The 27659-nt window shown below is 44.2% G+C and overlaps 1 protein-coding gene across 6 annotated transcripts in view; it reads right to left on the minus strand.

Moving 5' to 3' along the window:
- CADPS (calcium dependent secretion activator) overlaps positions 1 to 26854 on the minus strand; it is a 376860-nt gene extending 350006 nt beyond the window's left edge. For all 6 annotated transcript variants that reach the window (XM_035106756.2, XM_035106772.2, XM_060271298.1 and 3 more), the window contains exon 1: positions 25889 to 26854. In XM_035106756.2, the coding sequence (XP_034962647.2) occupies positions 25889 to 26242 (354 nt within the window). In that variant the 5' untranslated portion in view covers positions 26243 to 26854. The remainder of the gene's footprint in view (positions 1 to 25888) is intronic.
- Between the last annotated feature and the right edge of the window lie 805 nt (positions 26855 to 27659).

A 27659-nucleotide genomic window follows, 5' to 3' on the forward strand; every position in this document is an offset into this window, starting at 1 on the left:
TTCTTTATTTTTCTTATGCAATGTCCTTTTTCTTCCCCTCACAACAGTCTTGCAAGGCAAAATACCCGATACATGGTGGTATGCTACACTTGAGACATGTGAAATCCCAGAATGACCCAAAGCTTTGTTTATGCTGGGGTGACTGCTTATGCATCATCAAAAAGCCCCCCCCCCCAAAAAAAGAGTTCGAAAAGGGACACTTGTTTACATAAAATGTGCATGTGCTGTTTCATATGCAGAGATGCAAAACTCAAAATAATCACTATACAGGTGTCACCTAACTTACACAGGGGCTACATTCTGGGCCCTTGCACATAAGTGGGGAGTACCCTCCAAAAAGACTCTAAACACCTGTTTCCCCACCTGCAATCTCTCCCCCCCCTCCACACAGCTCTCTTTTCAACTAGAGTTGAAGTTCAGGGTCGGCTAGAAGATGCGCAGGAAAACGGCTGCGGCAGCTGCTGCTGCAGTACCACAAGCGCCAGCTGCTAGGCAGGGAGGCTGAGTAGCCCAAACAAAGCCCCACTGTTCCACCAGTCTCTTCTTCACCCTCACTAAAGTCCTCTTCAGGCTCTGGGGAGGGTCTCCTCGCAAGCCACAAGTATTCCCCAGCTCTTTCCTGCCACTTCCTGGTTTGAATCGATTTATCTATTTCCCATTACCACAGTCTACACAGTCACTCACGAGTCGACCGCGCATAAGTGGGGGGATGCCTGTGCTTTAAACAGAAATACAGTATATCTCACCATAACAGGGAAGACTGTGACCAATGGCTTCAAGTTACAGGTAAGACACTTCCAACTAAACATTAGGAATAATTTTCTGACAGTAAGAGCTGTTCCACAGTGGAACAGACTCCCTTGGGAGGTTGTGGACTCTCCTTAATTGGAGGCTTTCAAGCAGAGGTTGGATGGCCATCTGTCTTGGATGCTTTAGCTGAGATTCCTGCTTTGCAGGGGGTTGGACTAGATGACCCTTGAGGTCCCCTCCAGCCCTACAATTCTATGATTCTATGATTCTTTTAAGAACCTCCAATCTTAAAGCTATACACTTTTCATATGTCACACATACATTTTAGACTTCCGTGAACTTAACAGAGGCAAAAACTGGAATCCTACAAACTGGTTATTTGATTAAAGGTAAAGGGGCCCCTGACCATCAGGTCCATTCGTGTCCGACTCTGGGGTTGCGGCGCTCATCTCACTCTATAGGCCGAGGGATCCAGCGTTTGTCCACAGACAGCTTCCGGGTCATGTGGCCAGCATGACAAAGCTGCTTCTGGCGAACCAGAGCAGCGCACGGAAACGCCGTTTACCTTCCCCTATTTATCTACTTGCACTTTGATGTGCTTTCAAACTGCTAGGTGGGCAGGAGCTGGGACCGAGCAACGGGAGCTCACCCCATTGCAGGGATTCGAACCGCCAACCTTCTGATCAGCAAGTCCTAGACCCATCAGATAGCTGGTAGACATAATACTAGCTTCTTTTAACGCCAGGGTGGGGAAGCTATGGCTCCCCACATGTTGTTGGGTTCTAAGCTCCCACCATCCCTGACTGTTGGCCGTGCTGGCTGTGGCTGATGGGCATTGAAATCCAGAAACATCTGGAGGGCCAGAGGTTCTCCAACTCTGAGCTATACCAGCACTCAAGCTGCTGCCGTTGCACATACTTGGATCAAGTGAGCCAAGTTCTGAGCTATTATGAACTGAAACATACTTATAATGGGGCATCCTTGTGTCAGCAGAGGGCAGTATCACGAGCAGAAACAAGAGTGGACTTAACAGATTTTAAAATAAAGGATAAGAAGCTAGAGTCTGATGCAGGTCCAGAATACAGTACTATTGAGAAAACAAGGTGATAATTGTCTGAAACCCATTAACATGTTCCCAAATGGAGATAAAATGGAAATTAGAGTTTTGGGGTGTATTTGGGAAATATTTCAGTAGCTGTAAATAAGAATCTGTGAGCAGCATAATGGCCTATGTATATTTAAGGCAGCTTCTGCATAAGTATAAAATTCCCAGGGGTTTTGGCAGAAAATTGCTTTGTAATCTCTCCTCCTCCCTCCCATTCTTTCCTTGCCAGTTTAAACAATCATGGAATAAGGAATCCTCGCATTCAGCTTCAGTTTTATTTCCATGTTAGATCAGAGCTTGAAGTAGGATAGAACGTCTGCCAGGATCAAGGGCTTCTGACTCACCTTTTTTTTTTGTCACATGATTGTCAGTCCGGATTATAGGGTTGTGACCAATACATGACCCCAAATTGTCAGTATGGGTGGGGGGGAAACACTCTAGAATTCCTTGTTCTGCAGACAAGGGCAACAAGATAACTGTAGCTGAAATAAACAAGCCTAACGACAAATTAGGCTGTCCCTATGTCCACAAGAACATAGGAACTTAATACCAAGTCAAACCACTGGTTCTAGCTCAGTATTGCCTATTGAGGATCTATGGAGTTTCTGACAAGGGATATTTCCACTGCTAACTGGAGATGTATGTAAGGCAGATGACCTGCCACTGAGGAAGGGCCCCGTGGCCATGGAACAATAGGTTCGGCACTGAAAACTGGAACTTCTATAGTTTTAATGTATTGCTGTGCTGAAAATGTCTCCAGCACCCCCCCCCCAACACTCATTATTCAACACCTAATAAGCAAAGAAATTGCACTTGCATATTATCAAAGGGGGGAGAATCATAGAATTATAGAACTGTAGAGTTGGAAGGGACCCTACGGGTCATCTAGTCCAACCCCCTGTGAATGCAGGAATATGCAGCCATCCCATACGGAGATAGAACCTGCAACCTTGGCATTATCAGCACCATGCTCTAACCAACTGTCTTGCTGAAATCTGGAGAGGCTCAGCTGGTAGAGTGGAGGCACAGAGTGGCTGGGAAAACCCAGCCAGATGGGCAGGGTATGAATAAGTTGTTGTTGTTGTTGTTGTTGTTGTTGTTGTTGTTGTTGTTGTTGTTGTTGTTACTCTCTGGCTGTTGCAATAGCCCTGTGGTAGTGGAATCATTGCTGCTTTTGTTGTGCCTACCTGACTTTCAAGGTGGCCAAGGGGTGATTGTGGCTGCCTTCCCTTTCATTCTGCAAATTGTTGCTCTGGTGGTCTGCACTTTGCAGCCTTCCTGGGTACCCAAATTTCCTGAAAATCATTTGGAAGTCTCAGCTGGGCTTTTCTGTAAGCATGGGAAAGTAGGCAGGATGCTCCATAGCCAACTGATATTCTTTTTAGTTTGATCTTTTTATTGAAGTCTCTTTATGTTTAAAGAAATCAGCATGGAAAGGTTTTTGCTTGTTTGTTTCACAGTAAAAGTAAGCTCTTCCCTTAAAAACAAAACCAGCAAGTGTGTCTATCGTACGCATTCACTAAGCCAGCTTCCCTGGCTGCCCATGCTTCAGTTGCAGCTCAGGAGGAAATGTCACGATGCACTGTTTGTCTGAGATAAATACAAGTTTTCAAGCACACACGCTATCACATAGGTACACAGGTACAGGTGAAACTCGGAAAATTAGAATATAATCGAAAAGTGCATTTATTTCCGTAACACAATTTAAAAGGTGGAACCAATATATGAGATAGATGCATGACATTCAAAGCAAGATATGTCAAGCCTTTATTTGTCGTAATTGTAATTATTTGTCATTAGGCGGGTCAATTATAAATGGAATGTAATCAATGAAATGTAATAGCAATGTTTATTTTTGTATTCTTGCAACTATTTGTTTTATTACTGTGGTATTTCCAAAAGAAAGCATTTGTAAAAATTAAAAGAAAAATAAAAAATACTAAGTTGCATTACTGAAATGAATGCACTTTTCAACGATATTCTAATTTTCCGAGTCTCACCTGTACACTCACTCCAAAAGGCAAGCTTGGCTACAGTTTAGGCATACACCTAATGATGATAAACCCTGGCTTGTTGCCCTGTAATGTGTGGATGGCTTTTACAGTGGACTGGAAGACCAAATCCTAAATCTGCATCATAGCCATGCCAACACTGATAAAGAAAAAGAGGGAGAAAGAGGGAGAGCACACCAACTGTTCTCACTCAAAAAGCCGACTGTATTCCTCAGCCCACTGCATTACAGTTCAAACATGTATTTGACAGCCCAGCGCATGAAGATTTACTGTGTAAGGGAATGAAATGTGCATGGTGGAATAAATAAAGAGGTTGCCCTATAATTTGCTGTTCCCTTGTTGTAGCATTGCAGCAACCCACGCTGTGGGATATTCTTAATATTGACTCCAGTTTCACAAGACTGCATTTGGGTTATAGAAGCGCAGGGAAGGTTTCTGCTAGAGGCAGGAACGGGTAAACCTGAACAATTCACGATGAAAGCAATGGCTTTGGTCCTTCCGCTCAAGGAAAGGGGCTTGAGTCAGAGGAGACTTCCAGTGGTGGAAGGAGAGGGAACATTTGTAAAAATAATTCTTGCTGTAGCCCGTGCACCAACTTCCCACATGGTTCAGCACAGTGCCACTGCAGAAGAGGGACTTTGGCAGAAAACGAAATTGGCAAAAACGCCTTTCCATCCTTTTGCAGTGGGAACATACACAGATGAAAATCTATGTATAGAACATCTATACATTATTTTGGTAATTTCTCCACTGGAGCAACATAGCCTCTTGATGAAACTTCTGTGGCTTTCTGCACATATACAATTCTACCATGTTCAGCTGTTGAGGTTGCCTGCTTTACTCTAAACCATGGATGGGGAACATTTTCCATTCTTGTAAAGAAAGAGTTTTATTGAAATTTTTCACGACACAATTAAAGGAACGAACTAGAATAAAGTGAAGTATTTAGGTGTTCAGATTACAAATAAAAATACAAATTTACTAAAAGATAATTATTTGGAGAAGTGGAAAGAAATAAAGAAGAATTTGGCAAATTGGAAACATATGAATTTATCTATATGGGGCAGGGTCTCCATGATCAAGATGACAATCCTACCCAAAATCCTTTTCCTTTTCCAAAACATCCCTATTATCATTGGAACGAAATATTTAAAAGAATGGCAAAAAGACTTAGCTGATTTCATATGGCAAGGTAAAAAGGCAAGAATGAAGATGGAGGTCCTAACAAACCCAAAGGAGGTCGGCGGATTTGCTCTACCAGATTTGGGAAAATATTTTGAGGCAGCCTGCTGGGTCTGGATAAAAGATTGGTTGATCCTAGGGAAACCTGACATTCTGGATTTAGAGGGAGTAAACAAAATTTTTGGATGGCATGGTTATTTGTTGTATGGAAAGGGAAAGAAAAATAAAGAATTCCAAAACCACACTATAAGAAGGGCACTATGGGAGGTGTGGGAGAGAACCAAAGGAAAAATAATAAAGAAAACTCCCTGGTGGGCGTCACCAGTGGAGGCAAACGCCACCTTAAAATGCTATGCAAGACAGATATGGCCCACTTATAGAGAATTAACAAACAATGTCAACGGAATTATTAAACTTAAAGAGTACGAAGAGCTCAAGGTTAAAGGACTATCGTGGCTCGAGTACTTTCAATTGAAAGCAACTTTTGATAAGGATATTAAAATGAGGGGGTTTGGTGAAATAAGTACCAGGTTTGAGAAAGAAATCCTCAACACCAACGATAAAAATCTCTCCAAAATGTACAGGCTATTAAGGGAACCCGAACAAGACCAGGAAATAAAAGATAAATATATTATAAAATGGGAACAAGACCTAGGATATACGATAGACTATACAAACTGGAAAGAATTCTGGGAGAAACGAATTAATTTTACAGCCTGTTATACATTAAAAGAGAATTTTATGAAAGTTTATTATAGGTGGTACCTAACTCCAGCAAGAATAGCAAAAATAAACAAGAGTAGTAACAACCAATGCTGGAAATGTCAACAGGCGATAGGGACAACGTACCACTTATGGTGGTCGTGCCCTAGAATTAAAAATTTTTGGGAGATGATCCATCAAGAAATTCAAAAATTAATTAAGATACCGTTTAGTAAAAGGGCAGAGGCATATTTATTAGGAATTCTTAACAGCGATATACCACTAGACAAGATCAACATTTTCCTATATGCAGCAACAGCGGCTAGGATAACGATTGCGAAAGTATGGAAAGAACCTACTATACCAACGAAAGGGGTCTGGATTGATAAGCTCTGTGAATATCTTGAGCTAGCGAAATTAACAGACATGATACGCAACAAACCTAAAAATAAAACCAAGACTCAGTGGGAATGTCTAAACGAATATTTAAAGAAACAAGGAGTGGGAAAGGAAACATGGCTGTGTTTAGAATAATTATGCAGGGTAAAGGCATAAAAGGTTGTTTAAAACGTTTTGTTTCGCAGTACATTTAAAGATGAGTGTTATTTAGAGGACAACTGTGTAAAATTTTTGAAGGGTTTATTTCTGTGTTCAGTGCGGTGGAAGTACTATAAGAAGTAATATATGTAGATAAGTGATGACTGTCGATACAGTCTGTTCTTTTTTTCTTTTTTCTTTTTTTCTCTTTTCTTCTCTTCCTTTTTTCTAATTTCTTTTCTTTTTTCTTTTTCTTTTTTTCAAACTCTCCACTTCTCTTTCTCTTCTTACTGCATATTAGCCTTTTTGAGATTTTAATGTATGTAAATGTAATGAAAATTGAATTTATATATTGTAGATATATATATATATGTATTGTCCTTCTTCTTTTTTTGCAATAAAAATCTTATTAAAAATAAAAATAAAGGAACGAACTAATCTGCAAAGAGTAATAACAAGAAAGAAACTAGAAGAATAGAGAGAGAAAACTACAAAAATCCTCTATGTCTTAACTTTTATCCCATACAGGATAAGGTGAGCCTTCCCAGCCCCCAGGTAAGCCTGGGAGTATCAATGGGGAACCCTTTCTCAGACTGAGGACCACATTCTGAAGGTCATAACCTTCCAAGGGCCACATGCCATTGGTGGGTGGAGCCAGAGGCAAAAGTGGGCAGAGCAACAAATGAACATTTTACCTCTGTATATGGTAGGCCTGTTTCTACACTCACTCAAACCCCCTTCTCTAACCTCCATACAGACAAGCAAGAGGACTGCCGGAGCTCAGGGGCACAATCCAGCCAGGCAAAACCACTTCAGGATGTGAAGCAGAACCAGTGAGGGCTGTGGCCAAGCAGCCCCAAGGGCTGTGTAGAGACACCTGGAGGGCCTCATTCAGTTCCTGAGCTGGGGGGGGGGAGTTCCCCACACCTATTCTAAACCCTCTGTGTGAATTCTTCCCCAAAGAATTTGGCATTAGGATCATAGAATTGTAGAAGGGACCCTGAGGATTATCTCACCAAATCCCTGCACTGCAGCAGGAATATGCAGCTGTCCCTTACGGGGATTGAACCTGCAACCTTGGTGTTATCAGCACCATGCTCTAACCAAGTGAGCTATCCAACTGAATGTAGGAAAACATTAGGGGGGACGTAGGGATAGATCACCAGCTATGCCAAGCCCTAGAGCAGAGCAGAGCTGTGTCCATTGTAGGTATCAGCAGGTGCCTGCTGAGGCCCACTGTCCTGCAGAGGGCCCTCTGTCAAGCCCCAGAACCTCCTTGCTTCTCCTCCTCACTGTCACTGTGTGGTCACCTGCCCACATTGAGAAGAAGACCTCCACTTATATTCTGCCCAGGGGCAGTGGGCTACCAAATGGGCAACAGGGGAAGTGGTGAGAAGGGGTGCCTACTGGGGGCACTGCCATTTAAATAATGAGCCCACCTTTCCCAAGAAGCCTTCACCAAAACTCCTTAGTCTTCCAATCTTACTGTACCTAAGACTACGTACGTGTCCCTGAAATAACTGTGTACCCTTCCACAGTCTGTTGTCTCACCTGTGTTGAGTTTAATAATGTTAACACACCTGTCTTCTTGGCCCTTGCTATGCATGCTGATGATGCTATTTAATATGAGTAACAGCACACCTCTTTTGAACTGTCCTCCCACAGGCTAGAAACTAGGGTTGCCATATTGTGAAGAGCAAAAAAAGAGGACACATTCGTCAACTTCTACTTTTAACCGTGGACCGCTATGATGACTCTGCCCATGAAAAAGTGGACGTGTCCCTAGAAAAAGAGGACAGAAACTTCATACCTGCAATTTTGGCCTTAAATGGAAAGCCCGGACTTTGAAGTCATCTTATTTTACTTGTTATTTTGTAGTATATTTACTGTTTTTAATTAGCTTTTGTAATTTTGGATTATGCGGAATGCTTTATCTGAGTGGATGTAGCAACCGAGTAATTTCGTTGTTCCCGCAAGGGGACAATGACAATAAAGATATCTTATCATCCTCTCTGAAAAATAAGGGACCGGACCGAAAGTAGCATACCGGAAGTAGCGTGGCGGCCATTTTGGAACTGGGCAGAGCATGCTCAGAAGTGACTTTTGATGCTGCTGTGCCCAGTTCCAAAATGGCCGTCGCACCAGAAGTCGCACTGCAGCCATTTTGGAACTGGGCAGAGCAGCATCAAAAGTCGCTTCTGAGCATGCTCCGCCCAGTTCCAAAATGGCCACCACGCCAGAATAAACCGGGGGGAAACAAAAAAAACCCCGTTTTTTCGGCTGGGGACAGCTGGAAAAACGGGGGTTTCCCGGGGAAAACGGGAGACTTGGCAGCTATGCAGAAACTTGCTTTCTCTGTTTTAATTGGAAACCAAGATGGCTCCATCTTTAGACTCCATTCAGGCTTCTGTGCGAGTCCCTAGCCAGTTGGCAGTAATAGTTATTGTTTCTAATAGGATTCGAAAACCCAAGGACTTTGTAGCAAGTTATAAAAAGACCCAGGACAGATTTTGTCTGCCTGTAGCCTCCCGATCTAAAAAATACGATAAGCCCTGCAGTAAGGTTTCTATTGCTTTCCCTTTCACCTTCACAGAGCCTCATTAACCTCACAGCATATACAAACAGTTTTAGACTAGCGGTATTAAATCCTCACATTTGAGACAATAAAGGCCAGATGGTGATAAAGGTGCAATAGATCATCTTGGAAGAACCAGTTCTTCAACGTTTAGAAACTCATACCCCTACCTTAGCCTCACAGATGGCAATAGCAATAGTTTCTGCACAGATAGTTTCATTATTCCTCTTTTCTCGTAAATTGAGCAAAGCTTTTGGCCCGCTAGCTTTTAAAAAATCAAATAAAAATAAAATACGGCAGGAGATTCTATGGCAGCGCATCTTAAAGGTCGTTGCCGAAATGTAATACTGGAAAGCCAAGGCTGGCTGCAGATCTGGCCCTGCCTTCATTCACTGTTTGATTGCTGCCAACAAGACTGACGCAGCAGAAATTTAAAATGGAGGCTAGCTCTTGCATTGAGAAGTGAGGTGTTTCTGAAGGCCTTTAGAGCTTGTTTGGAGGTTCTAGCAGGGGAGCGCAGCTATCGTATACCCTTGACCGAAGAACGGTACACTCCTTCTATCTGGGAAGGTCGTCCTCTTCCACCGAGCACGCAGCTTCGGGCATAGCTGCCAAGTTATCCCTTTTTTAAGGGATTTTCCCTTATGCTTAATAGGCTTCCTCGCGAGAAAAGGGAAAACTTGGCAGCTATGGCTTCGGGAGGGACGCACATGGAGCGGTGAGGGAGGAAGGGGACACCCGCCTAGCCAGCCAGATCAGCCGAATCAACCCTGGCGATCAATGGGGTGACAATGTCGCAGCCAGATCGCCCTCACATCTGAAGGCCTTTAGAAGCCAGACTATCGCCATGATCCCAAGCATCGTTGCTTGCAAGGAAGTCCTGTCCCACTCAAAGAAAGAGAGTTGCACCACTTTAAGGCAGCCTGAGCACACTGATAATATTACAGTCCTGTTCCCTGCTGCAAAGGCACACAGGTCCAAATGAGTGATGCCCTCAAAACATGTATTTCCCAGCTCATGAGCACCTCAAAAAGAAGACAAGCAAATGCTCGGTCAGACATCACGCTGAACAAAGGTACAAGTTGAAACAAACAAACAAAAAATTCTTCCAGTGGCAGCTTAGAGACCAACTAAGTTAGTCATAGGTATGAGCTTTCGTGTGCATGCACACTTCTTCAGATACACCGGAACAGAAGTCTGAAAGGTACAAGTGTTTGTGTGAAAGAGTGTACTTGGGTTGGACAGCTCACCTATTAGTGTGTACAGCGACACAACCTCCATTACAGCCTTCCCTGCCCCTCCTACAGAATTCCTAACCAGCGATAACTGTATCCCACTGGTATTCCATTCTGCCCACTATGTCTAAGACCAAGCTCTCCAGTTCACCCAACTTAGCTCGGCAGCTTCTAGCATTAGCGTATAAACACTTGCATGAAACAACAACAACAAACAACAACAACAACATTTACACCCCACCTATCTGGCAGGGTTTTCCCAGCCACTCTGGGAGGCTTCCAGCAAAATGTAAAACATAATAAAAAAGCATGCAATAATATCGCTTCAAGTTTTACATTTTGACCTATGGTGCTTTGTCCTCTCTGAATTGCTATTTTGCACCCATCACTCACAGTGCCTAGTTTTACGGCTCACATATTTAAAGTTCCATCCATTTTATCATCTTCATTCCACAGCAGAGATTTCCTTTGAACCGCCTCCCCAATTCTTTCACCCCCTTCTATATGACATCCTTTTATATATTTGAACATGGCTATCATATCACCATATCACCCCTTAACCTTCTCTTCTCCAGGCTAAACATACCCAGCTCCCTAAGCCGTTCCTCATAAGGCATCGTTTCCAGGCCTTTGACCATTTTGGTTGCCCTCTTCTGGACACGTTCCAGCTTGTCAGTATCCTTCTTGAACTGTGGTGCCCAGAACTGGACACAGTATTCCAGGTGAGGTCTGACCAGAGCGGAATACAGTGGTACTATTACTTCCCTTGATCTAGATGCTATACTCCTATTGATGCAGCCCAGAATTGCATTGGCTTTTTGAGCTGCTGCATCACACTGTTGACTCATGTCAAGTTTGTGGTCCACCAAGACTCCTAGATCCTTTTCACATGTACTGCTCTCAAGCCAGGTGTCACCCATCCTGTATTTGTGCCTTTCATTTTTATTTTTTTTTGCCCAAGTGTAGTACTTTGCATTTTTCCCTTTTAGAATTCATCTTGTTTGCTTTGGCCCAGTTGTCTAATCTGTTAAGGTCATTTTGAAGTGTGATCCTGTCCTCTGGGGTATTAGCCACCCCTCCCAATTTGGTGTCATCTGCAAACTTGATCAGGATGCCCTTAGGGAAACAAACACTCTCTCTCAGCCTACTCTCTCTCTCTCTCTCTCTCTCTCTCTCTCTCTCTCTCTCATACACATTGTAAGGCAGCCTTACTCATTTTAGTAAAAAATGAGGTGCCAGCACTCTTATAATAATAAAACTGCCAGAGGTCCTAGCAGACTCTCTCTACCATGGACAGCAGAAAATGAGGTGCTGGTATTCTGTACCATTGAGCACCATCACAACAAAAGCACCGGTCATATCCATACAGATGGCACGCGGTTAGGTTATGGGTGCTTAGCAAACAGGGCCAGGTTTTATGAGTGAGCAGGATGCTGGTCCCCATAAGATGCATCATTGTTCCCTGCTTAATTCAGAACCAAATTATCTGGCTTCAGTCCTTATTTAATTAACACCAGACTGGATGTTTCCTCTCCATCATACTGATGTGAGTGATGAACTACAAGCAGGGGCCGCAGAATGCATCAGAGTTTGTTGGCTTGGCAGAGTTTATTTGTACCTGTGGAGGCCAGTCTGGGCAAAGATCTGGATGCACAGATGGCCCTGCATTTGGTCCAGTTGGGGCTTTGCATCCTGGTACTGGGTACTTTGGAACCCACTCAATCAAATGGTAAACATTAGATGTTTTTTCTCCTCCCACGGCATTTATGGCCTGGCTGTGTTGGATGAAAGGATGGGATATGTAAACACTGATCCCTTGGCAAAGGGAAAGAAGGATGCTTGGATGTGGGTTGAGAAGTAATACCCAAGTTAGACAATGTAATGACAAACTCATGGAAGACACACACTTTTTAAGGAAAAGTCAATGTGGATATTGGTTGGTAGCCAGGGCTCAGGCACAACAGAGGAAGAGCTTACTGGATCCAGGTCATCAGTACAGCCTGCAGTGGCAATGAGACACAGGCACTGATATTCACTCTGAGTGTGGCAGCCATGAGTCCCTGGGGCACTCAAACTGGATCCCTAGAGACAGTTTCCTCAGCGCTTGCTGTATGGACACCACCCACCACATCAGGCATCTCTCACTCCTCAATGGCTGCCCACTTGTACAGGAAGCACATGGGGTGGGAAACAGGTGAAGGCTTGTTTGGGGTGTTTATCTCTAGTCCCATTGAATAATCTCTACTCTTCAGCAAGACGGTGGTAGTGTGGGACTAGAGCAGGCATCCCCAAACTTTGGCCCTCCAGATGTTTTGGACTACAATTCCCATCTTCCCTGACCATTGGTCCTGTTAGCTAGGGATCATGGGAGTTGTAGGCTAAAACATCTGGAGGGCCACAGTTTGGGGGTGCCTGGACTAGAGAGACAGAAGTCCTCAGCTAGAGAGAAGAGTTTGTTGGAGGAAGTTGTTCCCTCCTAGTGATCTGTCCATGGTCCTCCAATGACCTTCCTTATTCTACAGACCCTGGATCTGTGAACCATCTCTCTGTTTTGTCAGTTCTGGTTCTCTCCAGCCCCCTAGTCTGCTAACTGGACCTCTTACCTTTCTGGCCGTCTCTAGGTTGGGCCTTTCCGGAGACAGCATGTTGCATTCCCAATAAAGAATAAGCTGGCTATATTACCCCCAGGGTCAGAGGCAGTATACCTCTGAATATTAGCATCTGGGGAGGTAAACAGTAGGAATGAGATATTGTACCCATGCCCTCCTTGTATGTTTCCCATAGGTACCTGGTTGGCCACTGTGGGAAATGGGTTTTTGAACTAGGTAGAGTTTTCGTCTAATTCATCAGGGATGTGCTTATATTCTGTGTTGTCTGCTGACTCTCAATTACTTATTCAGAATCTACACAGGTGCTGGTTAAGTTTAACAAATTTATTAACAGGTTCTATAGAAGTCCCTGCAGCAGGGACTCACCCAGGCTAAGGGAAAAGAAAAAGCAGGGAGTTTGGAGACTGTAGTTAAGGGGACATTGTGCTTGAATGTAAAACACATGCCAGAATACATAGCTGGTGAGCTGTGTTCAGTTTCATAGGTCATAACTTATGTAAGTTATGGTCTGAAGCTCAACATCAAAAAAACCAAGACCATGGCCACTGGTCCCATCACCTCCTGGCAAATAGAAGGGGAAGAAATGGAGGCAGTGAGAGATTTTACTTTCTTGGGCTCCTTGATCACTGCAGATGGTGACAGCAGTCACGAAATTAAAAGACGCCTGCTTCTTGGGAGAAAAGCAATGACAAAGCTAGACAGCATCTTAAAAAGCAGAGACATCACCTTGCCTACAAAGGTCCATATAGTTAAAGCTATGGTTTTCCCAGTAGTGATGTATGGAAGTGAGAGTTGGACCATCAAGAAGGCTGATCGCCAAAGAATTGATGCTCTTGAATTATGGTGCTGGAGGAGACTCTTGAGAGTCCTATGGACTGCAAGAAGATCAAACCTATCCATTCTTAAGGAAATCAGCCCTGAGTGCTCATTGGAAGGACAGATCGTGAAGCTGAGGCTCCAATACTTTGGCCACCTCATGAGAAGAGAAGAATCCTTGGAAAAGACCCTGATGTTGGGAAAGATGGAGGGCACTAGGAGAAGGGGACGACAGAGGACAAGATGGTTGGACAGTGTTCTCGAAGCTACGAACACAAGTTTGACCAAACTGCGGGGGGGGGGGCAGTGCAAGACAGGAGTGCCTGGCGTGCTCTGGTCCATGGGGTCACGAAGAGTCGGACACGACTAAATGACTAAACAACAACAACAAGATTCTTCTTGCTTCATTATACAAAGTTAATTGGCATTGCATGACTTAGTGTACACATAGTCATAGGATTTATACAGGATTCCAATGGCTCACTTCCATGCTTAAAAAGGCTGCATATGATCTATCTTCTCTCAGCATCAGTCTCTGGAGCAAGGCTGTTTCAAATATGCCAAGGCAAAAGGATTCCGAATCAACTGCTTGGCAAATGATTCAGTGATCACTATGAATCAAAAAAGGGAGGAAAAGACCACTGTGGAGGTAGGTAGACAAAAGATAAATGCTAAACCTATTATGAGTGGTTGAAATTACTACACAAAGGCACACTGCTTCAGGGAAAGTGTCTAGACTATGTAGAATGCAGCTATAAATAATACTCTCAAGACAGAATTCTACTCTGTGCTCAAAAGCACAATCTGAATATGCTTCTGCACTGCATCGGTTTTTGCAGTACGTGGTATCTCTGAGTTGACAACTCTCCACAAATTAGTAACTACCAGCGGCACTGGTAGTAATCTTTGGCATTTAAGAGCCACTCAGTAATTATAAATTGTTAAGTAAGAACCTGGATTGAAAGGTATTTATTTGCATTTTCCTGGCTTAAAGTAACAGAGTGTAGAAGAAAACAGTGAATGGCAATCATTTAAATCCACTCTAATTAAGAAGAGGCGAGGCTGCAGAAAAATGAACTGGAGGAATATTTTATCTGGAATTATGAGCCTTCTATAGATGGGTTCCAGGTTTACTTCCAAGATGGCATTTCATACATGGCGCACCTCCACTAAACGAGAGTGAACTACACTAAATTAGCTCTTTAATAATCTAACTATTAATACTTGTTTAAAGTTTATTTTGAAGCATATAAACGTAACTAATTAATAACAATACATTATAAATTCACTATTGTTTCAAAATAATTTTCTGACAAAGCTTTTTTTATTATTATTTCCACCTAGGAAAGCAAATAAAAGAAAACAATGCTTGCTAAGTAGCATTTCTGACTACTTTGGGGGCTATTTTCAACGTCTTTAATCCTGATACTTTTCACAATACAAAACTGGCTTCCAAATACAACTTCATTTTTGTAATGAAGTTGCTATTTGCTCCTGACTGAGCTCAGTGACTTGTACACTGTGCTGGCATAACTCACTTCCTGTTGCCAATGCCACTCTCTTCCCTCCAGCAATCTATGTTCCCTCTTCCAACTTCTAATTTAGTCATCCATTTTGTTTGGATGACTCCAAATCCATTTTGGGAAGAATGACTCAGCCTTTGATTCAAAAGCAGGGAATCTCCTTTTCTATATGAAAAAAAAAATCATTTCAGGCTGAGGCTACCCCTGAAAGACCTCTCCTCTACTGAATAATCCTAAGGACATAGTTAGCTTTGCTTAGTGTCAAAAGTCATTGGGAACGTAAGAAGCTGCCTTGTACAGAGTCATACCAATGATCCTCCTAGCTCACTGTTCTCTATACTGACTGGTAGCAGCTCCCTGGAATCTCTGGCAAGGCTTCCTCCTTGCCAGGGATGGAAGCTGGGGTCTTCTTCATACAAAGCAGATGCTCTCCTACCAAGCTACAACCCTTGCATTGCTAGCTTTACCTATATCAACAGTCATTTATCAGAATGACTGAAGAAGTATCTGAAGAAGTGTGCATGCACACGAAAGCTCACACCAATGACAAAATTAGTTGGTCTCTTAAGGTAACTGAAGAAGTGTGCACGCACATGAAAGCTCATACCAATGACAAAATTAGTTGGTCTCTAAGGTGCTACTGGAAGGAATTTATTATTATTATTTTGTTTCGACTACATCAGACCAACACTGCTACCTACCTGTAATTAGTCATTTATCAGTTATGATAATAGAATCATAGATTTGGAAGAGACCCTAAGGACTGTCGAGTCCAACTCTCTGCAATGCAGGAATCTCAATTAAAGCATCCGTGACAGATGGCCACCCAATCTTTGCTTAAAAACCTCTAGTGAAGGAAAACGACCCACCTTCTGAGGGAGTCCACTCCACTCTCAAACAGCTCTTACCATCAGAAAGTTCTTCTTGATGTGACAGCCCTTGAGACATTTGAAGATGACTATCATATCTCCTTTCAGTCTCCTCTTTTCCAGGCAAAACATACCCAGTTCCCTCAATCATTCCTCATAAGGGTTTCCAGGCCCTTGATCATCTTAGTTGCCCTCCTCTGCACACGCTCCAGCTTGTCAATATCCATCTTAAACTGTAGTGCCCAGGACTGGACACAGTACTTCTGGTGTAGTCTAAGGCAGAACAGAGCTGCCTTAGACTATTACTATTAACTTTGCTTGATCGAGACACTATCCTTCCGTTGATGCAGCCTAGAATAGGCTTTTTTGCTGTTGCATCACACTGTAGACTCATGTTAAGCTTGTGATCCACTAAGGCCCCTAGATACTTTTCACATGTACTACTGGCAAGCCAGATGTCCCGCAGGTTATATTTGTACAGCTAGTTATTCCTGCCTAAGTGTAGAACCTTACATTTGTCCCTATTGAAATTCATGTTGCTAGATGGGCCCAGTTACCCACTCTGTTCAGATTATCTTGAACTCCAATTCTGTCATCTATGGCATTGGCTACCCCTCCCAGTTTGATACCACTGATAGCTATATCCTCTGTGAATTTGTCTAATTTAAGCAGCAGTTGGGTGGCCATCTGTCAGGGATGCTCTAGCTGTATCCAGCACAGCAGAATTTGTTTTGGACTAGATGAACTCCACAATCCCTTCCACGATTCTTTGTGGTCACCAACCCACAGGAAGCTCACAGGTAGCACCCATGCCCTACTGTTTGCCACAAGTTCCCCATCACCTACCGTGTTTCTCCGAAAATAAGACACCGTCTTATATTTATTTTTCCTCAAAAAACCACACTATGGCTTATTTTCAGGGGATGTCTTATTTTTTTCCTCCTCCTCCTGCCACGGCTGGCATTGCTGCTGCGCCTATCACTATGTCCTCTTTTCAGGGTATGGCTTATATTCCTTGAATACTTAAAAATCCTGCTATGGCTTATTTTATGGCTACATCTTATTTTTGGAGAAACAGGGTAGAAGCTACCTACACATTGCTGATTAACTGTACAGGTGAAACTCGGAAAATTAGAATATTGTCGAAAAGTGCATATATTTCAGTAATGCAATTTAAAAGGTGAAACCATTATATGAGACAGATGCATGACATGCAAAGCAAGATATGTCAAGCCTTTATTTGTCCTAATTGTAATTATTTGTCGTTAGGCGGGTCAATTATAAATGGAATGTAATTAATGAAATATAATAGCAATGTTTGTTGTTGTTTAGTCGTTTTGTCGTTTTTAGCGATGTTTATTTTTGTATTATTGTAACTATTTGTTTTATTACTGTGGAATTTCCAAAAGAAAGCATTTGTAAAAATTAAAAGAAAAAGAAAAAAATAATAAGTTGCATTACTGAAATAAATGCACTTTTCGACGATATTCTAATTTTCCGAGTTTCACCTGTACGTGAGATCCAAATCTACCATGTGCATGTGTGCATTTGCTACAACAGCTATTTAAAAAGAAAAAGAAAACTGATTGCCTTATGCATTTAAGGCAAGATTTTAATAGTGGTTGTATTAGAGCTGTTGGGTACCGGTGCTGTGCCCAACCCTTATCCTCCAGTTTTGAGAAGCACTTGGCCCTCTGTGCAAGAGGGTCACGGGAAGATGCTTGGCACCAAGTCAGACCAGTGGTCCATCAAGCTCAGTACTGTCTGGCGGCAGATTTCTAGGGTTTCAGGCAGGTGACATTTCCTGCCAAGGATTAAGCCTGGTACCCCTTCTGCATGGGAGGCAGATGTTTGTTGCCGAGCTACAGCACCTCCCCAAGGGTAGTAATTTTTTCTTTCCTTTTCACCACAGGGGGAAGATTTCTCAGAAAATTTCAGGACAGGGTTGAGACTTTTTAAAGTTATGCAAAATTAACTTTGTTAAAGTTAAATTTCTTTATGCAGTCCTCTGTAACTTCCCCTGGTTACCTTTTTAACTTTTAAAAATTGTTCAACTCTCAGGTGCTCCAGAGTCCATCTCTCGTGGTGCCTGAAGGCCCACAATCAAGGATACTGCCTGTGGAGCACCAGAGAACAGGGCAGACAACAGCAATTAAAATAAATAAAATGCCCATTACATCTCTCAAGAGAAATGGGGAGGCTTCCTGATACTATCTAATGATTTCTTTCTAAGCAAAAGGACTTTGCTAAAAAAAATAACAGGGATGTGGTAAGCAGCTTCTCAGTTGCCATCTTCCTGGAAAAGGGCATCATGGGCATAGGTGCCAACTCCCAGATTGAAAAATCCGGGATTGGCATCGGAAGTCACGCTGCGGCCATTTTGGAACTGGGCAGAGCAGCGCCGGAAGTTGCTTCTACGCATGCTCTGCCCATTTCCAAAATGGCCACAGCGCCAGAAATCACCTCTGCGCATGTCCAGAGACTCCAGACATGCGCAGAAGTAAGAATCCGGGGGATTTACGGGTTTTTTTTAAAAATCCGGGCTGCCAGTGGGAAACAGCTGGAAAAACGGGGGTTTCCCGGGGAATACAAGAGACTTGGCAGCTATGATCATGGGGTTCTGATGGTACCCAGGAAGGCTGCAGATTGATAAGGGATGCTTTTACAATGGAAGAGGACGCTCCCCTCCATGGCACCCGTGTAAGTAAGCCCATGAAACCAGCAGTTTCCTCATAACAATTTCACTGACATTTCCCTTTCCCTTTGAAATTTCTGCAAAAGCAAGTTCATCCATCTCTGCCTCTGTCTCTCCCCCCACCCCACCCCTCTGTGAATACACAAAAATAAAGTGGATTCAAATTTTGACACAGCATTATAGTGGTTGCATTACTGGGCCTAATGAACAAAACAGGCAAAAGGATTATTTCTATTGGACTAAAAGATATGGCCACTGAATTAACGTATGTACGTTTTCCTCTGCAGAAGTTATTAAGAACCTAAGAATGCATTCAGGATGTGTAGAAATGCAACACTCAAAGAATAACAATCTATCTCACACATTGTCTCACGTGACAGACGAATGCCAACAACACACGGCAACCAACACTCCAGCAGCTACCATGTAGATGAAACAAAACAGGCTTTGAGCTCTTGGATGAACTCACACAAGCAAATCATCATAATGAACAATAGCAGTTGAGTCCTCTGTGGCTTAATTTTCCTTCCTACATGATCTCTCTCCGTCTGACCTCCCTCTGTCCTAAAGAGAAACTTACACAGCAGCACCTTCAGAAAAGATGCCCAAGGTTTCATTTAGAACACTTCAAACTTGTAAGTGGGATGGAGCAGTAGGTCTAGTCCAACCGCCTGACAAAAAGCTAAACGATGCTTTCACCACTCCCATGGTAGATGACACCTGCCCGATTCAGACCACAGTGTGCTCCAAACAGGCAGTAGTGAAAGCTCCATCAGGTACCTCCATCGGGGCAGCCGAACCCCAACCTCAGGGGGAAATGCTGGGCCAGTCCCTCTGTATTCATCTCTAAGCAATCTGACCTTGTAGAACACTTTTCCCCCGAGCCCCAAATATTACTGTCACACATATCTTCAGCAGTGGCACAAACCATCCTTTGAAACTTCCACAGCAACTCCATGCCTCCTACTATTGTGTCCCAAGTTGAAGGATTGCAACATCAACTGCAAAAAGGCAGAAGAGTTGTAGAACGACCAATACTTCTGTCATCAATCTGACTGTGATTGAGCAGCCTCTTCTTTAATTGCAGATCCTAGTAACCGAAGTACGTCTATTGCTGAGAGATATCCTAAATTTTCTTTGCATAGCCTTTCTCTCTCCTCCCTGGTGCTTTCCCTCTTATCTCATTTCTAAACTTGGTTTTGGGCAAGAGCTTGTTTTCATTAATTATTTGTGAAGGGCATAATTTATTTTAAGCATGATGGTGATGATGCTGACAGTTGTGTTGAGAACGGAGATCTTTGGTGCTGGGTTATTTTGAGAGATTTTTTTTAAAAAAAACATCCCCTTCCTGGTTACTGTATTTTTCTCTTTTTGCATGCTAAAGTCCACAGATCACACTCCTAAGCAACCGATCCTGCTCATTAGATTTGATTATCTTTCCATTTGGTGTGAGAAAATGTTCCTAAACATGCCTACTCCTAATACAAACAAAAGCAAGTCTGTTTCCTTCTTTTAATGAATGAATGAATGAATGAATGTTACCTCCACTGATGGTGAAATTTGTCACCTGCATTTATCCAAAGTACATATGTTATGCTAAAATTTGACTTTGTGTGGCCCTAAGGTCACAGCTCCCTTCACCCCTAGGATGGACACTGATATATATACTTACTTCCAGTGACTATAGTTAGGGAAGGGCAAATCTGTCAATTTCAGTTTCTTCCTCAGTTTTTTTTTAAATTTTCCATTGAGAGAATAGTGGGAATTTCAGGAAGTAAATAGTGCAGGAGGCAACCAACAAGGAATAATGCCTTGCTATGCAAAACATGGGTACCCTTTCTTGCATACCAAGTTTGGTAACTCAGTCTAATCCCCAAATCCTACAAGATATCAGAAAAATCATTGCCAGAAGCAAATTCCACTGCTGGGGTTTTGCAGGTGCCACCATGCAACACAGGTAATAGAGGTGGGGCACCAGTGGTGTGAGTGGGTGTAGTGGCAGCATGTTCCCATTTTGCCTCAAGTGTTGAAAAAGGAAGCAACCCTCCTGGTTTGAATGTGCATGAGGCCACCACTTTGCTGAAACTAAGCTGGTTTGGGTCTGGACAGTGTTTATGGGTGGCTGCCTTGGGAGTCATGGGGACCCTCAGGAAGAAAGGCAGTTTGGACACAGCTTACTGTGGAAAAGCAATATGGAACTAAACTAAACTAGACTTCCCTGCTTGTGCTAACCACAGCAACTCCCTCTTTTCATAAAAGCATTCAGCCGTTACAACTATTGCTGGGCTCAAAGCAACAGAAAGGATTTTTCTCTGAAGACTTCAGATGCTGCAACTCTGTTCAGAATCCTTGAAACATGTGACAAAGTAAACACCTTTCGGCTCTTGATACACGTAATGATGTAAACAACTCTCATTGCCACCTTAGCATACCTCATCATCCCTTCAAGGAAACTGCAGCTGATGCAATTGTCTTACAATCCCTTGGCTGCTCCAGACGGACAAGAAGCTGAGCTCATCCAGCTCCAAAGCATGTTCACAATCAATAAACAAAACAAGAGTGGCTGTTTCTTCTTTAGAGCAGGACAAGTGTGCATCAAAGACTCCTCTTTCTTTTCTGGAAGCTGAGTAGTTTGCATGGTGGAGGAATTAAAAGTTGTGTGTGGTTCCCCCCCCCATGCCGTTCCTCCCCCCCCCCAAGCTCAGATTCTCTCTGTCTCAGAATGCTGACATCTCCGTCAACAGTTCCAAAAGATCTTGAACAAATGAGTCATTCTTAATGTAGGAAGGCAAAGATATTTGCTAAAACCAATCTGTCTCAAAGAACTACCATGTGCACTCATCACAACTACTCTTCAAATATCTGGAGGATACCATTCAGATTGTCCAAAACAAGATATATACTGTATTTTTGTTGAGAATGCAACACTGGCAGGTCATAGAAAGAGCATGAGTTCAACTCAATTCACTTTCGAATCTGCCACTCATAAAAACAGCCAGTCACGAAACAGAAATGAACACATAATACAATCGTTTTGCTACAATTAGTTGTTGCAGTAATGAGTTTGCTTGAGGCTCAAATCTTGCTTAAGGCAGTGCATGTATTGAAGACAAGGAGAATTTCCCCTAAGTAATAGCAAGAGGTGGAATCATCTCACGCAATCTCCATGGAAGTGCTAATTTAAGAATATGCATTAAAACCCATTCTTTAGACACAGCTGGAGACTCTGAAGTGAGACAATGGAAACTCTTCTACTCAAAAACAGTTCTGGAATATTGGTCAGTGCACTCCCCCCTTAGCTTCAACACAAGTGACAGAATCTTGATGTCAATGGATTATTCCGATTCTGCTGTATCTTCATTCATTCATGCATTCATTTTATCTCTACGGATAAATTTTCCGTGGGTTGTTTTAATTCATAATATGGCCCCCTTAGGTTTTATGTCCTTTGCCACGTGCTTTAGCTAGTTGTGTCACATTTACTGTTTAGGACCCTGACTTGGTTTAAGCCAAGTGTTTAAGCCACTATACTACCACTGAGGTACAGAGAGTTAAATTATTTTCAAGTTTGTTGCCTTAATTGAGCTGTAAACCTATGTTATGCACTGTTTCTCCCTTATATAAAAAAAGGAAGAAAAAGATTGTACAGTATATGCATCATCTGTGCAAGGTCCCAAATTCCTTAGTCCCCAGAATCTCCATCTAAAAGGCTCCCAAGGCTACAGACCCTGGAGAACCACTCTCAGCCAGATCAGATCCCACTGGGTGTTCTGATCAGCCAGCAATTTGGCTCAGTATGAGATTACACCATGTGTTCATATTTGCTAAATGTTGTTTGCATCCCCACTATTTTTTTTGGGGGGAGGGGTGATGGTGGAATACTAATTCTCATTTCAACATGACCTGATTGATTTCTGCTGGGGATTTCCACCCACCCACCAAACCACACAATACTTGCAATATTTCAAAACTTATCTTGGCCTTGCACAACAGAAGCATTCCCATTTTACAGGTGGCAAGTCAAGGTGGCTAGCCAAGCAAAATGCCTTCCACACCAGAGCTCAACATTTCTAATCCATGTAGCACCCCTTCCACCTGCTCCCTGTCTACTTTCAAATGAAGTTTTCTTTTTGAAACCTACTACTCTCACCCCCCCTTCTTATATAACATGGAGAATTTATATTGCATTGAGCGAGGGTGTGTGTAACAAAATGCACAACTGTCCGCAGCGTGATACAAAATCCATCAACCCCAAACCTAAAACCACCCAAGGCAATAATATTCAAATATAATATGCACTATCATCAATGTATCCCATATAGCTAATACATGTGTCTAAGTGTTTGACCTTCCACACTAAACTCTCCAGTTAGTCCCTCTGCAAACTGTGTTCCCTGAATAATTTTTTTCAGCCTCCTTTTTCTTGAATGGGCTAATAATAGCCTTGTGATGCGACAAACTGAATGAATTTTTGAATGTCATTTCCATCGATATGTCCTAGAGACATTCTGGTTTAGAAAGGTCGTTGGTAAGACGTGCAACCATTTGGCATTCTTAAAACTTTGCCACTAAGGTTTTGAATAAACTAAATGTAACTTTGCTTTTGGTTCTTCCCCCAAATAGAGTTTTAAAAAGCCATGTGAGAGCATCGCTTAGCTAGATAATAGAGAATAAGAAGGGAGGCAGATGCAACTGAGTTATCTGGTCTTCTTCACAAAACCAAACTAATTTGCTGTGATTGTCTAGGTGATAGATGACCATGCCCTTATAACTGAAAGTGTCAATAGCAGTTCTTTTCATTGGGAGCTAAATTGTATTGCCTATTTCAAAGTCCAGCTGAGTCCCCTGTGCCCCCCCCCCATTCTTGTAATCTCTCTCTCTCTCTTTCACACACACACACAAAATAATAATAATAAATAAATAAGAATAAAACCTGTTTGCTACTAGTTTTGTAGTGTCCTTTTGGCAAATGCATCTTGTGTAGGTCATGCCGGCACTTTGACCGGAAGGGAACCTTTCCGCATACCACAAGAGTAAGCTAGGTTTCATTCAGAAATATAGATGTATCTGCTCACAAGCATGTTTTCCAGGCTAGGCCTTAGTGGAGTAGTAAGTTTCTTTATCATCTTAGGTTCGTATTTGACAGACTACTTATTTATGACTATCTCTACTGATTCCAGTGGGAGTTTCAGGTTTATGACCTTCATTTACACAACAAAAATTGTGAAAGTAGGGAGAATTGGCTACCTTTCCTAAACACAACTCATTTGCAATTCATGGAATACAAGCATAACCACCAGCAGCTCAGAGTTACCTTTACTGCAAAGAGTGCAATTTATTTAATTGCACAATGTTTCACAATACTCTGTACGAAGGCTGTACAGTATATCCTAGGGTTTATTAAATCAGCAGGAGTTTTGCCATCTACTTCCATGAGATGTGGACTGCATCTTTAGGCTACAACCTTATGCTCCTTTCAGTGCAGTGAGACATACTTGAAAATAAACAAGTTATGATGGACTCGGCTCTTGGGCTAGAAATCCCTATTTTGGCAGGAACTCAGTGGTTGACCTTGGGAAAGTCACTTACTGTCTCTAAGTCTCAGTTTCCAAGCTGTAAAGTTTAGATTCTAGTGATCTGCTTCACAGGGCTGTTTGCAAGCCCAAAGAAGACAGCAGTGGTGAAGCACATCATAAATTAAAAGTGCTAAACTATAACTAGAAAATGCATCAACTACTGGATGCATCATAACGACGACTGGATTAACTACACCTCTTTTTAAATAGAAGGCTAGAAGGCACAGAAGGCTAGAATCACAACAGAGTACTAAGTGCATGATAAGTCAAGGCTTTTCATCCCCCTTTCAGTTTACTGGTAGCTTTTGGTGTGTCTCTGATTAAAAATTTAGTGTGCATGTGTAGCAGGTACCCCTGCTCCTGGTCAAAAGAATTATGCAGAGCTCACCTGTAGTGCTTTTTTGCATTGTAGACGAAAGAAAAAAAGAACAGGCATGAAAAAGAAAGTGAGCTGAACTTAGCGTGAAGCATGTTATGCTCCTGTTAAACATCAAACGCTACACTGAGAAGGCTTATGGCTGGGGCTCCTCCAGCAGGGACACAAAAGCTTTGCTGCAATAATTGGTTCTTACAGTAGCACAAGCGCGGCAGGCAACTGGGCCAGAGTAACCTTTGCTCAGAGCTCCTGGAGAGCAATCGCTTGGCCGCTTCTCTCCAGCGGGTGCAGCAACAGTCACCTTGGGACTAGAGGGGTGGGGTGGGGATGTGAAGGAGCCCTTCGGGACTCAAGAAACACATGGCCTGTTTTTACTCTCTGTGGTGTGTTGACTTTTTTATTTATTATTTTTTTCTTATTAAAAAAAAAGGCCAGGCCCCTTCTGGCAATAGCTGCAGTTACATAAGGCACAGGGACAGCAGCCGAGAGAGAGAGAGAGAGAGAGAGAGAGAGAGAGAGAGAGAGAGAGAGAGAGAGAATATGGATCATCTGACTTCTTGTCCACTGCCAGGGTCATCCCTCTTCAAACAGCAAGGTTAGGTGGATTCTCTCATACTTTCTTCTCTGGTGCTGCCTTTCTTTCTCACTTTCCTCTGCCCATCCCTGCAAATGTTTGCTTCATTTCCACTCCCCTATCCCTTTGGCTTCCAGCAGTACTCCCATCTCCTTGATCCTGGGCCGACAGGCCCCACTGGTGTGTATGTGTGTCTCCCTCGTGTCCTTCCCGCTCCCTCTCCTCTTACTGCATTCGAATGCTGCAGGCAACTCCCAGCCTTTCCAGCTCAGCAGGCCACTTCCCACCTCTGTGGTGGTGCTGGACACAGACCAAGGGGAGCTGGGTTCAAAACCTGACTCAGCCACCTCTCTCTCTCTAACAAGGTCCCTCTTCTCTGAGCTTCAGGGGCTGCTTGCACCTCCTGCCAGGGTTTTGTTGTAGAGAGGGATGAGATCATGGTTGCACATGCACTTTTTATATTGCAGAAAGAAAGACGGCTGGCCATGATGCCTAAAACTTGCCCAAGGAAGGGTTGCCTTCCCATGTCAGCTGGCCACAGAGGTCTCCTCCTGCCAACCTACAGTGCAGCATTAACTGCCCCTGGGGGGCTCTGATTCTCCTGTTCTCCCACCTCCCTGCTCTGACCCTCCTCTTCTGCTGAGCGCCAGGTGATGCTTCTCCTGTCTGCCCCGCTCCCCTCCGCAGACATCTCTGCCTCTTTGCAGGGTCTGCCTGCCAGCCCTCCATTGTTCTCCCCGTCCAGGCGTTACCTTCTGCTGCCTCCGAGCCATGTCGGTGGGCTGCTTGGCGTTGAAGGGGTAGGCGATGCACCTCATGACGAAAACGTACAGCTGCAGCTTCTTTTTGCGCTCCTCTTCCTCCTTCTGCAGCCGCTCGATCTCTTCCTTCTCCTTCTCGCTCACCACCGAGGGGCTGGGGCTGGAAGGCCGGACGCTGCTGCCGCTCCGGCTGGTGGGCTGCAAGCCCCCGCCGCCCCCCGAGCTCTCGCTGGTCCGGCTCGGCGAAAGCCGTGCCCCAGAAGCCGCCGGGGCCAGCACCTCCTTGCTGCTCTCCTCTTCCACGATCTCATCGGATTCTTCCTCGCTGGACGACGGGTCCAACATGCTGGCGGCGGATCGTGCCCTTGGCGCGCAGCTCTAAGGACTGAAAGAACCGAGGGCAGGCAGGCAGGCAGGCAGCACAAAGCCCGGCTTGCACTTCCAAGATGCCCTCCTTTCACAGTCTCCTCCGGCTCATCCGCCGAAAGGTGGCTGGCACACCGAGCAAAGTCTCCTCCTCCTCGGCCACCACCCTCTCAGCTCCCTGCAACTTCAGCCACCGAATCGCGCCAGCCCGACCTCTGGGAAAAAGTCGCGCCGGGGAGCCGGTGTCCGAGGAGGCGAGCTGCCTGCCTCTCCGATGCAGCTGACAGCCGAGAGGGCGCCGCCGTCTTCCCAACAGGAGAGACAGAGAGCGAGCGAGAGCAAACGAGCGCTTACGTGGGTTTATGGCTTTTAACTCTTGCCTACCCGGGACTGGCTCGGCTGCTTGCTGCACACACACACACACAGAGAGAAAGGCGTCGGGATCAAAGGCTGCTGTCGCGGCTGGCCTCCCTCTCTCCTCCAGCGAGGCCAGGCTCAGCCCCTCCTGCGATCGATCTATTAATACAGAGCTAGGCAGATGGTGGCTCCTCCGCGTGCGCTCCTCTCCGCCTCTCTAGCTCTCCCGCTTAGTTCCCGTCAAGCCAATAATAAAGCCGCAGGGCGAGAGGAGCTGACCAGGGTGCTGAATGCAAGCAGCCAACTGCAGAGGCATTGAAAAGCGCCCGGCGCAGCAGCGGCCACAGCGGCGGCAGCAACAACAAGCGTTAGAACGGCCCACCCCGGTCTGCGCAGGCTCAGCGCTCCCGTCTCCTCCTCTTCCCTCCTCACTCACCCCACCCTGCACGCGAGCGTAGCACATGACTGTTTGGGAAAGTGACGCCCCCCAAAAGAAGCATCTGCCCTTACCAGCTTCCTTCCTTCCAGCACCCTCCTGCCCCTCTGATTTCCCGACCCTGAATTCTTTTCTCCTTCTTCCTGATTTGACTTTTCTTTCCTGCCTCGCTTCCTCGAGGGATGGGATGGGGCGGCGGAAGGAAACGTGGAGCGGGTTTGCAAGCAGAGCTGAGGAAGAGTGCAAAGGGGTTGGGGGTGTGTGAGAGAGAGCAGCGGCAGGCAAGGTTAGGGGCAAAAGTGAAAATCAGAGGAAGTGTGGGGAGGGGAACGCCGTGGTAACAATATGGGAGGCAATGGGAAGAAATCCGATGGGGCGGGGAGGGGCAGGGGACGCTCTGGTTGCCCTTCCTTTCCCTCCATAGGAAAGGAAGGGCAAATCGGGATAAGGGAAAGGGAATCCAGAGATCAGAGCAGGGCAGTAGAAGAGCAAGTGAATCAACTGTGGAGACGCGGGGGTGAAGCTACAGTCCTAATCAGAGCCATACCTAGACTTCCTTGTGCCCTTGGCAAGGAGCTGCATTGAAGTCAGGAGGGACCATGG

Source organism: Zootoca vivipara, chromosome 2 (assembly GCF_963506605.1).
Source record: "Zootoca vivipara chromosome 2, rZooViv1.1, whole genome shotgun sequence".
Classification (NCBI taxonomy): Eukaryota; Metazoa; Chordata; class Lepidosauria; order Squamata; family Lacertidae; genus Zootoca; species Zootoca vivipara.